We start from the raw sequence: 15136 nt of genomic DNA on the forward strand, positions 1-15136 counted from the left end.
GGTAATCCTGCAGGGATTCGGCCAATGGGCGTGAGGTATGGCGATCACGTGCCCCTCGAAATATTCAGCGTGCTTGGCATTTTTGTTCCACGCCTCGCTTGTGCTTGTGAGTGTTACAGTTCATTGCGCTGTCGTTGGTGATCAGGCAGTACAGTGGGAGTGTCAGTCACAGTAGTGTCAGCGCTGACAGGCTGAGGAGATCGAGGATCAGCTGCAGCGAGAGAGGGAGAGCGAAAATCGGCGCTGAGGCAACAAGGAAGTTCACATCTTTCGTCGTGGCTGCGACGGAGGCGTCCTGGGCTGGGTAAGTGTCCGAAGCACCCCGAAGATCGGGTACGCGCGGCCAAGGCCCTTCTGGGAGATGGGTACGTGGGGCTCAACCCCCTCCCAACCCCCTACCCACCCTTGGGGGGACCGCTATGTGTACCCATGATCCTCCCCTCCCCCGGTACGCGCGGCCAAGACCCCTCGCTCCCCAGTAACCCAGTACGGTCGGCCAAGATCTACCTCCCCCCCTTCCCTGGTACATGCGGCCAAGATCTACCTCTCCCCCCCCCCCCCTCCCTGGTACGCGCGGCCAAGATCTACCTCTTCCCCCCCCCCCTCCCTGGTACGCGCCGCCAAGATCTACCTCCCCTCCCCCCCCCCTTCCCGGTACGCGCGGCCAAGATCTACCCACCCCCTCCCTGGTACGCGCGGCCAAGATCTACCCACCCCCTCCCTGGTACGCGCGGCCAAAATCTACCTCCCCCTCCCCGGTACGCACGCGGCCAAGATCTACCCACCCCCTCCCTGGTACGCGCGGCCAAGATCTACCTCCCCCCCCCCTTCCCAGTACGCTCGGCCAAAATCTACCTCCCCCTCCCCTCCCTGGTACGCACGCAGCCAAGATCTACCCCCCCCCTCCCTGGTACGCGCGGCCAAGATCTACCCCCCCCCCTCCCTGGTACGCGCGGCCAAGATCTACCCCCCCCCCCCCTCCCTGGTACGCGCGGCCAAGATCTACCCCCCCCCCCCCCTCCCTGGTACGCGCGGCCAAGATCTACCTCCCCCCCCCCCCTTCCCAGTATGCTCGGCCAAAATCTACCTCCCCCTCCGCCCTACATGGTACGCACGCACCCAAGATCTACCTCCCCCCCCCTCCCTGGTATGCATGACCAAGATCTACCTCCCCCCCTCCCCTTCCCAGTCCGCTCGGCCAAGATCTACTCCATTATTATCTCACAAAGGGAGATGCTTTGTCTTGGTTGGTGCATGTTGGGAATGACAGACAGGTTTTTGATCTGTCCGTCCCCGCCGTGACGATCACTACTGGTTGTTCTTGTCTTACGCTGAACCCCATCCCTCTCTCTCCCCCACCCCTCTCTCTCTCTCTCTCTCTCCCCCACCCCTCCCTCCCTCTCCCCCACCCCTCTCTCTCTCTCTCTCCCGCACCCCTCTCTCTCCCCCCACCCCTCTCTCTCTCCCCCACCCCTCTCTCTCTCCCCCACCCCCTCTCTCTCCCCCATCCCTCTCTCTCTCCCCCATCCCTCTCTCTCTCCCCCATCCCTCTCTCTCTCTCCCCCATCCCTCTCTCTCTCTCTCCCCCATCCCTCTCTCTCTCTCCCCCATCCCTCTCTCTCTCCCCCATCCCTCTCTCTCTCTCCCCCATCCCTCTCTCTCTCCCCCATCCCTCTCTCTCTCTCCCCCATCCCCCTCTCTCTCTCCCCCATCCCCCTCTCTCTCTCCCCCATCCCCCTCTCTCTCTCCCCCATCCCTCTCTCTCTCCCCCCATCCCTCTCTCTCTCCCCCATCCCTCTCTCTCTCCCCCATCCCTCTCTCTCTCCCCCATCCCTCTCTCTCTCCCCCATCCCTCTCTCTCTCCCCCATCCCTCTCTCTCTCCCCCATCCCTCTCTCTCTCCCCCTACCCTTTCTCTCTCCCCCTACCCTCTCTCTCTCCCCCATCCCTCTCTCTCTCCCCCATCCCTCTCTCTCTCTCTCCCCCATCCCTCTCTCTCTCTCCCCCATCCCTCTCTCTCTCTCCCCCATCCCTCTCTCTCTCCCCCATCCCTCTCTCTCTCCCCCTACCCTTTCTCTCTCCCCCTACCCTCTCTCTCTCCCCCATCCCTCTCTCTCTCCCCCATGCCTCTCTCTCTCCCCCATCCCTCTCTCTCTCCCCCATCCCTCTCTCTCTCCCCCATCCCTCTCTCTCTCCTCCATCCCTCTCTCTCTCCCCCATCCCTCTCTCTCTTCCCCATCCCTCTCTCTCTCCCCCATCCCTCTCTCTCTCCCCCATCCCTCTCTCTCTCTCCCCATCCCTCTCTCTCTCTCCCCATCCCTCTCTCTCTCTCCCTCTACCCTCTCTCTCTCTCCCTACCCTTTCTCTCTCCTCTACCCTCTCTCTCTCCCCCATCCCTCTCTCTCTCTCCCCATCCCTCTCTCTCTCTCCCCATCCCTCTCTCTCTCTCCCTCTACCCTCTCTCTCTCTCCCTACCCTTTCTCTCTCCCTCTACCCTCTCTCTCTCCCCCATCCCTCTCTCTCTCCCCCATCCCTCTCTCTCTCCCCCTACCCTTTCTCTCTCCCCCTACCCTCTCTCTCTCCCCCATCCCTCTCTCTCTCCCCCATGCCTCTCTCTCTCCCCCATGCCTCTCTCTCTCCCCCATGCCTCTCTCTCTCCCCCATCCTCTCTCTCTCCCCCATCCCTCTCTCTCTCCCCCATCCCTCTCTCTCTCCCCCATCCCTCTCTCTCTCCCCCATCCCTCTCTCTCTCCCCCATCCCTCTCTCTCTCCCCCATCCCTCTCTCTCTCCCCCATCCCTCTCTCTCTTCCCCATCCCTCTCTCTCTCCCCCATCCCTCTCTCTCTCCCCCATCCCTCTCTCTCTCCCCCATCCCTCTCTCTCTCTCCCCATCCCTCTCTCTCTCTCCCTACCCTTTCTCTCTCCCTCTACCCTCTCTCTCTCCCCCATGCCTCTCTCTCTCCCCTACCCCTCTCTCTCCCCTACCCCTCTCTCTCTCCCCTACCCCTCTCTCTCCCCTACCCCTCTCTCTCTCCCCAACCCCTCTCTTTCTTCCCCACCCCTCTCTCTCTCCCCCATCCCTCTCTCTCTCTCCCCATCCCTCTCTCTCTCTCCCTACCCTTTCTCTCTCCCTCTACCCTCTCTCTCTCCCCCATGCCTCTCTCTCTCCCCTACCCCTCTCTCTCCCCTACCCCTCTCTCTCTCCCCTACCCCTCTCTCTCCCCTACCCCTCTCTCTCTCCCCTACCCCTCTCTCTCTCCCCTACCCCTCTCTCTCTCCCCAACCCCTCTCTTTCTTCCCCACCCTCTCTCTCCCCCACCCCTCTCTTTCTCTCCCCCGCCCCTCTCTCTCTCTCCCCCACCCCTCTCTCTCTCTCCCCACCTCTCTCTCTCTATCCCCCACCCCTCTCCCTTCCCCCACCGCTCTCTTCCTCCCCCACTCCTCTCCCCCCACCCTTCTCAGACTGAGCATGGAGACACCACTGCACCTGCTCTCCCGCGCAGCGTCTCTCGTGAATGGGGACATGCATGGGGGTGAGTACCCGTCATAACCCCCTGGTGATGGCCGACTACAGAGAAAATTTGCAATGACAGATTCCTGGTGGCATTGAATGTATATCGGACAAATGAAGTGGACTGGCGTTGGCCACTCCTCATAAATGGCCAGGGATAACATGGGAAGGAAAGTGTTGGGTGGAATGAGTGTGGGTTGTTGACCTAGACTTGCTGTGCTGAATGTTCTTTATTTACTTTTAAAACAAGTTTGCTTTACTAACTTCCATGTAATTGTTCCGATGCATTCTCACTTGGAATGCCAAACAGTTGGTCCAATTGAAGCTGCATGCTGGATACGTGGTAACTCGATCCATGGTGGTTCTACTTATTCTGCCCTAAACGTTGTGACGTTGGGACTTGTAACCTGTTTAGGTACATTATGTACTCCAACAGTTTGAGTTGTTTTGATCAGTACTCGGATTTAACTTCCCATTGTTCCCAAATATTTTCCTCTGTTGGAGTTTTTTTTTATTTTAAATAAGGTTGCAACAACCACATTTTATGGCCTCGTTTCATGTTCTTAAATATCAACTTCAATGATTGAATTTTTATTTGCTTGTTTTGTATTCAAAGTCGAGGTTTGTGGAAGAGACCAGAACAAGATGGAAAACATGGTGGGAAGGGAGAAAGGAACCATCAAGCGGTGGGTAGAGGGACACTTGGAGGAATAGTGTCCATGGTAAAGAGTCGGATCGAGGTGGGCAGGACACCTGGGGTGAAAATGTGGGTACAAGTCCAAACACAGCCATGTTGAAGCCCTAGAGGGAAGAATTCGGATTGAGCAGACTGAGGAAGTTGGCACTACAGCTGCTGAGCGCAATGCGGAATAAGTCGGTGGAGGTGAGCACTGAGCCTGGATTTTGTGAGTTTCACCAGAAGTGATTTACTGGCAGACCATGTGCCCCTTACAGGAACCTGGGGAGAGTTGGGAAGTGCGCGTGATAGAAACAGAGCAAGGAAAGGGGGTGCAAGACCAGAAAGGAGGTGGTGGAACTCTAAGAGGTCAGCGACCTGTCCGCAACGTGAGAGCAACAGGCCCGGAGACTCGGCTTCATTGCAGGAGAGTCCAATGATTTTGAGGGCTCTGATTTCCATGGAAGGAAGAAGTGTAAACTGTAGATGAAGGCCTCGTAAGCTGTTAAAAGTTCAGATGTGCCAAGGCAACACTGCATGATGGAACATACCCAGTGGCTGGCTGGCTTTGGAAGCCAAGTTGGATTATATGGTTTGACCAATATAGGTCATGAGTGAGGGTGAGGCCCGAAGGTTTGAGTGATTGAATGTTTTAAAGAGCGTTGTTAAGGACGTAGATGCGAGCGTTTGTCCGATGGTCCCTTCAAAGAGACAGAGTTGAAGCGTGACATTTGTCAGGGTCGAAAGACGTATGGAGGGTGTTTGGTGATGTCAGCAGTTTGTGTGTACACAACCCCACGGCCATATTGGAGTACAAGTTGAGTACAAGTGGAGGACAAGGGAACGTCCATTCACCATCGGTGAAGTAGAAAATCGGTGTTATTGTGCATTGTGTGCTTTATCATGGCCAATCAAGCGGGGTCAAAGGTAGTCCCAAAGCTTGGGTATGTCGATGCGTTGGACACTTTGTCTCGGGAGCGATATTATAACAATCCAGGTTATAGGCAACGTACAGAAGCGAGACAAACCTTTCAACCATTTTATATCCAAAATTCTTGAATTCTCTTGTATTCCATAAAAGTTTTTACACCCTGGAAGACATGAAGGCAAGAAAAAGTTTGGATGCCCACAACTAGTTGACGTCTGCCTGGATGAGTGTTGTGGCTGTTCTTGTGAAGAATGGCAATCGTGTTGTGTGAGAAGACGTAGACTGATAATACATCAATGACACGGGCTCATGTTGTCAGAGCAGATAAGTATGATGTTATGCATGTTAACATCATGGTTATCTCCTCTGCCAACATCATGGTTATCTCCTCTGCCAGCTTATTCAATACTCTCGGATGTTTGTCCAGCCCCAAGCTTTATCTTATTTTGTCAACTCTTCATGAAAGGCTACACTAAACAAATAATGCGAGCAGACCGGACACACACCTTAATGTCCATCTGAGGGTCGGCGCAACCTGTGATGCAACAGACGGACAGTTTATAGTGAGGTCGGGAATTCAACCCGGACTAGCCGGCTTCACGGTAAGTGCGCTCCCGCTGTACCGTATTCACACCAACTCAGCACGTGCATTACTTTGTGCACACAATTCGATATTGGGAAATGAAAGACAAATTTGCCATTTACTGGACTATTGTGACGATCTCGTTCCGAATCTCTTGAACGCCCCTCATAACTACAAGTCAAACCTCCGTATTGAAGTCTTTGCATTGTTACTTGTCGGAAGTCTATGAAATACCAACCAGTCCTCCCTGTCGGCATGATTGCCACAACAAAATACAGTGCAAAAAAAATTGCTTTATGGAAACGGTGATGCAGTCCACGTGTAGGTTCACTGTGATTTTACTCCAGGATGGCAGGCCGCAAAGGTGGTGACGTCACAACTATATGCTCTATTCCAAGTTTTGGAACACCTGATTCTGTCGAGGCCTGCAGAGATGGTAGAGACTGCTGTCTGCCTATTTGAGCTACTAGAGATTTGGAAAATGGCCTCGATCCAGTACTGTGAACTGCGATGCGGAACGCAATATATTGTGTAATAAATAGTCTTCAACAATTGTTTTATATTTTAAGTAAATGTGTTATTTTGTACCATAATAGTCAGGTTCACGATGGTTTTTCGTTCAAAATTTTTGGAGATTAGCAAAACTATACATTTTTTGGAATATTCAGAGCATGAGGAATCCAAAAATTAATGTTGGCATTTGCGTAGACACCTTTGCGAAAATGACACTCAGGACAGTGATGAAGATCTGTAAAAGCATATTCCTGAACGGTATAGACCTAATAGATCCTGTGTATAGGACTTATAGTTCAATCTGATACTAACAAGGCTGCTTTGTTGCTTTATAAACCCATACCTATAACTTCAAAGGACTTGCAATATCAAGTTATATCACAAATATAAAGACAATGGTTTTCAATTACCTTTGTTTGTTGCTTTTCTATACTCCTGAGCACTATTTTGAGGCCTTTATTGGATTCCTTGACCCAGAAAACATAGGATTAGCATATTTAATCAAGTTTCTAGGTTGACTCGAAGCCGAGATAGCGCAAAATATGTATTTTATGGCGGCCATTTTGAAAAACCAAAATGGCGGCCATGCAGGTGTCTGTGCAAATGCCAACATTGATTTTCGGATTCTCCATGCTCTGATGATTCCAAAAATGTACAGGTTTGCTAATCTCCCAAAACTTTGAACGAAATTATATTTGTTAACATAGTGAACCTGGCTATAAGGTACCATAAGGTCTCGGCCATTTCATAAACATTTCCTCAAACTCGAGGAGACTTGCTGAGAAATACCAACCTATACAGGTGTTTTGTATCCAAAGTCGAGGCTCGTGGAGGAGCTAGAACATAGAACAGATGAGGACATAACAGAACAAAAGGAACAGCAGAAAGGGAGGAGGGAAACGCTAACAGCAGGGTTGAGGGACAAAATAGAGGGAGAATGAAAATTAATGAATGATCGTTTTAAGGCCATTTTTCCCCGCTAGAGTGGGGGTTGGCCCTGCGGGCCCCATGCCCTGTTTTGAGGCAATGTTTTTTTTTATGGCCGGATGCCCTTCCTGATGCCAACCCTTTATCGCCTCTTACGATGCGCAGGGATACGGTGTACCTATTCTAAATCGGGGTACACACCGGGATCATTCATCCCAGCAAGCTGGTACTCGATTTGCCGACCTCGGAAGGATGACAGGCTGAGTCAACCCCCCTGGTGTTAATTTAGCGATCGACCAGGATTCAAACTCAGGATCCTAGGATCCCAAGCCGGCACCCTAACCGCTAAGCCAACACCTGGCTACAAAATAGAGGGAGACTTGGACAAATCTGGGATGTGAGGATGGATGAGTCTGAAAGAGATCGGCCCATAGACTCAGCTTAATTGTGGGAGATTCCAATGATCTTGAAGGCCTTGGTATTCTTTGTGCTGCATATACATATTGAGATGCTTCTTTCCATAAACTGTAGGCGTACGAGATAACCAATTTGATGATTGCTCGAGCGATTGTCCCATAAAGCTGCGCTTCCTCAAATGGTCTTTCTCTGGTTTACAGAAACCCAAACCCAAAGGTGACATCATAAAATGTGCTCTTTAGATTATAATATTGCTGGTAATTTCACGAAAATATCTGCAGGGGATAGACCAAAGGTATGTGTAACCACCTCTGAGTGGTCTTGCCTGTGTTTGAATGTTGACCCAGGTATAAACTGTCATCCTGGTGTTTTGAAGTAATGGTGATTCAGCGATATGTCTGGCGTCCCTCGGATGGACCTTAAAACCCGCTGTCCTACCATCTGCTCGGCTTGGTTGGCATACTGTGAAGACCCCACAGGGCCCTTCACAAAAAGTAGGCGAGTCATGACCATGACCCTGAATAAATTCCAAATACCTGCACCTTCAATCGAATGTCAGGCATGGCCAGCCGGTTCATGAAAGATTTGGGCCAAAAAAGATCCCTGGCTGACCCTACAGGAAGGTGTAAATAAATGCGAGTAGTAGTGGTAGTTGTGCACAAGTTTTGATAACATTGCAGCAATTATAATAATAATAAAAATAATTTATTGCATTGTAAAAACATTAGCCTTTTAATGGGACTTGCAAACACGTGAAAATGGAGAGGGATGGTTAAAGATGTGCAGACACTTTGCTAAGGTGAAGATGTTGACTAGGAGTCTTCTTCTTTTGTGTGCAACACGAGGCTGTGGATAGCATGATTGGCTGAGCCCCGAGGGCACGGCTGTGCCACTGATTTGGTGATGTCTGTAGGTTAGGGAAGGAATTTGAGATTTGTTCAGGGTGTCTGCATTAACTCCCCTAATCTTCGCCAAAGACACCGTGGGATCTTTAATGTCCACCAACAAAAGGGGGCGCCAAGTTTTAAGGTCCGTCCGAGGGACGGCGCACACACGGATGTATCGTTCGGCTTTTGAAACACCGGGGTGATGGCTTGTGGCCAGGTGGAGATTCCATCCTGGCCTAGACAGGTTGTACACAGCTGCGCATACTTCTAGGGCCTAGACCGAGAGTCTAGGCCATTCTGTCAGACAAGCCTCATATACTATGGGTAGACTAAAACGGTGTAGAGCTTTAAAAATACCTCACCGTGTACAATCCGTAGCACCTTTCGTAGTAAATAGAGTAACACTTTCTCTTTCTCAGTTATGAGTCATGTGAGGCCTTGACCTTGCAGTGCTAATGGTGTAAACTGCAAAATCCAAAACAAAAGCAGCCTGCTTTATATGTATTCTTCTTCTTCATGGACCGCACATCCATATCCTAAGCATCTAAAATGTTCTTTCCTCCTTGTGGATTTTTCGATGACCACCTTGGGGATGAAAGCTCTCTTCGTACTGATTTTCACTTTTCACTTATGGCCGATGTTGGCTCTACAGTCGATATATTATTCCTCCAATCATACTTTTTAAAACCTCATGTCATTAGCTCCTTGCGAAAAGTGCACCCAGAGCAACAAAGTACAAACTCTAAAGCGCCATTGGCAATTGTTTCTGATGTGTGTGTGTATCGTGCCTCGGTGTAGTTATAGCAGGTGTGGTCTTCAGGTTGTCTGCCGTATAGCCAACCGTACCCGGCACTCCCAGGTGACCTCACGCTCCGGGAAGCTGCCGATGAATGCAAAGCTCGGTGGCATGACCGAACCTTCCACATTGTTTGGCATGTTTGGTCATGTCACAGGCAAAGCCATTCTGGCATCGATGCAAAACAATTCCAAAATAACAACCTATAGTGGAATTGTCTCACCACCAGTTCCCACATTTCAAACCAGCGGGACACCAAATGTGAGGATTACCTTCGATGGCCATGACCATTTATGTATTCGGATCGCCCTCGTAAGCCCAAAGGGAATTTTGTAATATATATTTCAGCATTTTTGTCCAATGTTTGATCATCACCTTTTAAATTAATTTATTTTATTTGCCGACTTGGCAATAGATGCCACTTTATTATTATCAGGGGACCAAGGGTAACCTTTGGAAATCGTTCAGATTATTATGATTCCATGAAATTTGTATCCGACCTACAGGTCAAACCGTTTATCGCAGGAACTTGAAACTTTGGCCAATTATAGTATGCTACTTGAATTGAGGCATGTCCTCAGGATGATGTCATTGGTCACATGACCTGGTGGTCGTATTGGATTCCATGAAAATCTTTAAAATCTATCTCCAATTTTTGATCGATTGAGTTTAAACCTGGCATACATGTAGTCCATCTCAAGGCAACGAATGCTCTTTACTCCAATTTTTGATCGATTGAGTTTAAACCTGGCACACATGTCGTCCATCTCAAGGCAACGAATGCTCTTTACTCCAATTTTTGATCGATTGAGTTTAAACCTGGCATACATGTAGTCCATCTCAAGGCAACGAATGCTCTTTACTCCAATTTTTGATCGATTGAGTTTAAACCTGGCACACATGTAGTCCATCTCAAGGCAACGAATGCTCTTTACTCCAATTTTTGATCGATTGAGTTTAAACCTGGCACACATGTAGTCCATCTCAAGGCAACGAATGCTCTTTACTCCAATTTTTGATCGATTGAGTTTAAACCTGGCATACATGTCGTCCATCTCAAGGCAACGAATGCTCTTTACTCCAATTTTTGATCGATTGAGTTTAAACCTGGCACACATGTCGTCCATCTCAAGGCAACGAATGCTCTTTACTCCAATTTTTGATCGATTGAGTTTAAACCTGGCATACATGTAGTCCATCTCAAGGCAACGAATGCTCTTTACTCCAATTTTTGATCGATTGAGTTTAAACCTGGCATACATGTCGTCCATCTCAAGGCAACGAATGCTCTTTACTCCAATTTTTGATCGATTGAGTTTAAACCTGGCACACGTCGTCCATCTCAAGGCAACGAATGCTCTTTACTCCAATTTTTGATCGATTGAGTTTAAACCTGGCATACATGTCGTCCATCTCAAGGCAACGAATGCTCTTTACTCCAATTTTTGATCGATTGAGTTTAAACCTGGCACACATGTCGTCCATCTCAAGGCAACGAATGCTCTTTACTCCAATTTTTGATCGATTGAGTTTAAACCTGGCATACATGTAGTCCATCTCAAGGCAACGAATGCTCTTTACTCCAATTTTTGATCGATTGAGTTTAAACCTGGCATACATGTCGTCCATCTCAAGGCAACGAATGCTCTTTACTCCAATTTTTGATCGATTGAGTTTAAACCTGGCACACATGTAGTCCATCTCAAGGCAACGAATGCTCTTTACTCCAATTTTTGATCGATTGAGTTTAAACCTGGCACACATGTAGTCCATCTCAAGGCAACGAATGCTCTTTACTCCAATTTTTGATCGATTGAGTTTAAACCTGGCACACATGTAGTCCATCTCAAGGCAACGAATGCTCTTTACTCCAATTTTTGATCGATTGAGTTTAAACCTGGCACACATGTAGTCCATCTCAAGGCAACGAATGCTCTTTACTCCAATTTTTGATCGATTGAGTTTAAACCTGGCATACATGTCGTCCATCTCAAGGCAACGAATGCTCTTTACTCCAATTTTTGATCGATTGAGTTTAAACCTGGCACACATGTCGTCCATCTCAAGGCAACGAATGCTCTTTACTCCAATTTTTGATCGATTGAGTTTAAACCTGGCATACATGTCGTCCATCTCAAGGCAACGAATGCTCTTTACTCCAATTTTTGATCGATTGAGTTTAAACCTGGCATACATGTCGTCCATCTCAAGGCAACGAATGCTCTTTACTCCAATTTTTGATCGATTGAGTTTAAACCTGGCATACATGTCGTCTATCTCAAGGCAACGAATGCTCTTTACTCCAATTTTTGATCGATTGAGTTTAAACCTGGCACACATGTCGTCCATCTCAAGGCAACGAATGCTCTTTACTCCAATTTTTGATCGATTGAGTTTAAACCTGGCACACATGTAGTCCATCTCAAGGCAACGAATGCTCTTTACTCCAATTTTTGATCGATTGAGTTTAAACCTGGCACACATGTAGTCCATCTCAAGGCAACGAATGCTCTTTACTCCAATTTTTGATCGATTGAGTTTAAACCTGGCATACATGTCGTCCATCTCAAGGCAACGAATGCTCTTTACTCCAATTTTTGATCGATTGAGTTTAAACCTGGCATACATGTCGTACATCTCAAGGCAACGAATGCTCTTTACTCCAATTTTTGATCGATTGAGTTTAAACCTGGCACACATGTAGTCCATCTCAAGGCAACGAATGCTCTTTACTCCAATTTTTGATCGATTGAGTTTAAACCTGGCATACATGTAGTCCATCTCAAGGCAACGAATGCTCTTTACTCCAATTTTTGATCGATTGAGTTTAAACCTGGCATACATGTCGTCCATCTCAAGGCAACGAATGCTCTTTACTCCAATTTTTGATCGATTGAGTTTAAACCTGGCACACATGTCGTCCATCTCAAGGCAACGCATGCTCTTTACTCCAATTTTTGATCGATTGAGTTTAAACCTGGCACACATGTAGTCCATCTCAAGGCAACGAATGCTCTTTACTCCAATTTTTGATCGATTGAGTTTAAACCTGGCACACATGTCGTCCATCTCAAGGCAACGAATGCTCTTTACTCCAATTTTTGATCGATTGAGTTTAAACCTGGCACACATGTCGTCCATCTCAAGGCAACGAATGGTCTTTACTCCAATTTTTGATCGATTGAGTTGAAACCTGGCATACATGTAGTCCATCTCAAGGCAACGAATGCTCTTTACTCCAATTTTTGATCGATTGAGTTTAAACCTGGCATACATGTCGTCCATCTCAAGGCAACGAATGCTGTTTACTCCAATTTTTGATCGATTGAGTTTAAACCTGGCATACATGTCGTCCATCTCAAGGCAACGAATGCTCTTTACTCCAATTTTTGATCGATTGAGTTTAAACCTGGCACACATGTAGTCCATCTCAAGGCAACGAATGCTCTTTACTCCAATTTTTGATCGATTGAGTTTAAACCTGGCATACATGTCGTCCATCTCAAGGCAACGAATGCTCTTTACTCCAATTTTTGATCGATTGAGTTTAAACCTGGCACACATGTAGTCCATCTCAAGGCAACGAATGCTCTTTACTCCAATTTTTGATCGATTGAGTTTAAACCTGGCACACATGTAGTCCATCTCAAGGCAACGAATGCTCTTTACTCCAATTTTTGATCGATTGAGTTTAAACCTGGCACACATGTAGTCCATCTCAAGGCAACGAATGCTCTTTACTCCAATTTTTGATCGATTGAGTTTAAACCTGGCACACATGTAGTCCATCTCAAGGCAACGAATGCTCTTTACTCCAATTTTTGATCGATTGAGTTTAAACCTGGCACACATGTAGTCCATCTCAAGGCAACGAATGCTCTTTACTCCAATTTTTGATCGATTGAGTTTAAACCTGGCATACATGTCGTCCATCTCAAGGCAACGAATGCTCTTTACTCCAATTTTTGATCGATTGAGTTTAAACCTGGCACACATGTAGTCCATCTCAAGGCAACCAATGCTCTTTACTCCAATTTTTGATCGATTGAGTTTAAACCTGGCATACATGTCGTCCATCTCAAGGCAACGAATGCTCTTTACTCCAATTTTTGATTGATTGAGTTTAAACCTGGCACACATGTAGTCCATCTCAAGGCAACGAATGCTCTTTACTCCAATTTTTGATCGATTGAGTTTAAACCTGGCACACATGTAGTCCATCTCAAGGCAACGAATGCTCTTTACTCCAATTTTTGATCGATTGAGTTTAAACCTGGCACACATGTAGTCCATCTCAAGGCAACGAATGCTCTTTACTCCAATTTTTGATCGATTGAGTTTAAATCTGGCACACATGTAGTCCATCTCAAGGCAACGAATGCTCTTTACTCCATTTTTTGATCGATTGATTTTAAACCTGGCATACATGTCGTCCATCTCAAGGCAACGAATGCTCTTTACTCCATTTTTTGATCGATTGATTTTAAACCTGGCACACATGTAGTCCATCTCAAGGCAACGAATGCTCTTTACTCCAATTTTTGATCGATTGAGTTTAAACCTGGCATACATGTCGTCCATCTCAAGGCAACGAATGCTCTTTACTCCAATTTTTGATCGATTGAGTTTAAACCTGGCACACATGTAGTCCATCTCAAGGCAGTGAATGCTCTTTACTCCAATTTTTGATCGATTGAGTTTAAACCTGGCACACATGTAGTCCATCTCAAGGCAACGAATGCTCTTTACTCCAATTTTTGATCGATTGAGTTTAAACCTGGCACACATGTAGTCCATCTCAAGGCAACGAATGCTCTTTACTCCAATTTTTGAATTTCTTGCTAATTTGCTCGCTGTGGCCCAATTTAAAATTATGACTTAATTGGTCAGTTTCTTTTAACGTTACGATTCCATGAATTTTGTCTGACCTACACGTCAAACCGTTGATCGGAGGAACTTGAGACTATGACCAATCATAGTATGCCACTTGATTGGATGCATATGCTAAAGATGACGTCATAGGTCATGTGACGAGGCAGCCATATTGTATTTCGTGAAAACCTTTTCCTGAAAATGCATCTCCTCCATTTTACGATGAATTCATTGCAAACTTTCCATAATCGTGTCTGGGCTGCAGTTGTAATGACGTCATAGCTCACTTGTCCAATCAGAGTGGGGCGTCTTGGACCCCTGCTTGCAGTGTTAATGATTATTATGATTATTATTTCCTGTGTCACGTGTGAAATTGGTTGATGATCCTCAGATTTAATATGAATTTGGAAATGCCTGAAGAAGTGAGCCCTTTCAAGAGGTTTAGCTGGCGTCGGCTTTGTAAGCATGATGTGATTGTGATTTTTTGTCGACAGCAAAACTTTGTAGCAACTATCTTCGTGCACCATCTCTGGCTGATGCAGTGTGCAAGTTGCGTATGTGGCTGATATGCAAGCTGCTCCACAATTACGCATTTCCTGTGCAACAAACGTACGTAACAATGACCTTGGCGAAGAATAAACGTCGTTGCACATCACACGTACTTCAGCGGAAACAGCACACAAGCTTATGCAATGCGATGGCTTTCGAAATGAGATCAAGCTCGGGCGCAGTGGGGCCTCATTGAGGCTTTTCGACGTTGCTTGTGCTTCGCTTTCGTTGATGCATATTCTGGACCAAGCCCTGGGTTCTCTGTGAACCTGCACCGTGACTTATGGATGGAATAATGACAGAGATGTTAAGAATTTGTTTTCCCTGGCTTCTTGCTTTAAGGCGTATTGCAGGGTGGAGGGGTTGGTGTGGAAGCGATGAGTCCTGGGATCGTTGAAATGCTGTCGTTCTTCTATTAGCTTTAATTTTTTTTTTTGTGGAATGTACATCTATTATTTGCTTGGAATGTTTCTTATTT

At 47.2% G+C, this 15136-nt stretch overlaps 1 protein-coding gene across 1 annotated transcript in view; it reads left to right on the plus strand.

The window, feature by feature from the left end:
• The first annotated feature begins 89 nt into the window (after window positions 1-89).
• Window positions 90-15136, plus strand: part of LOC137415933 (transcription cofactor vestigial-like protein 4) — a 152508-nt gene continuing 137461 nt past the window's right edge. Inside the window, exons 1-2 of the mRNA XM_068101457.2 lie at window positions 90-304; window positions 3462-3532. Coding sequence (XP_067957558.2) covers window positions 3469-3532 — 64 coding nt within the window. The 5' untranslated portion in view covers window positions 90-304; window positions 3462-3468. The remainder of the gene's footprint in view (window positions 305-3461; window positions 3533-15136) is intronic.

Source organism: Myxine glutinosa, chromosome 11 (genome assembly GCF_964187855.1).
Source record: "Myxine glutinosa chromosome 11, kmMyxGlut1.1, whole genome shotgun sequence".
Classification (NCBI taxonomy): Eukaryota; Metazoa; Chordata; class Myxini; order Myxiniformes; family Myxinidae; genus Myxine; species Myxine glutinosa.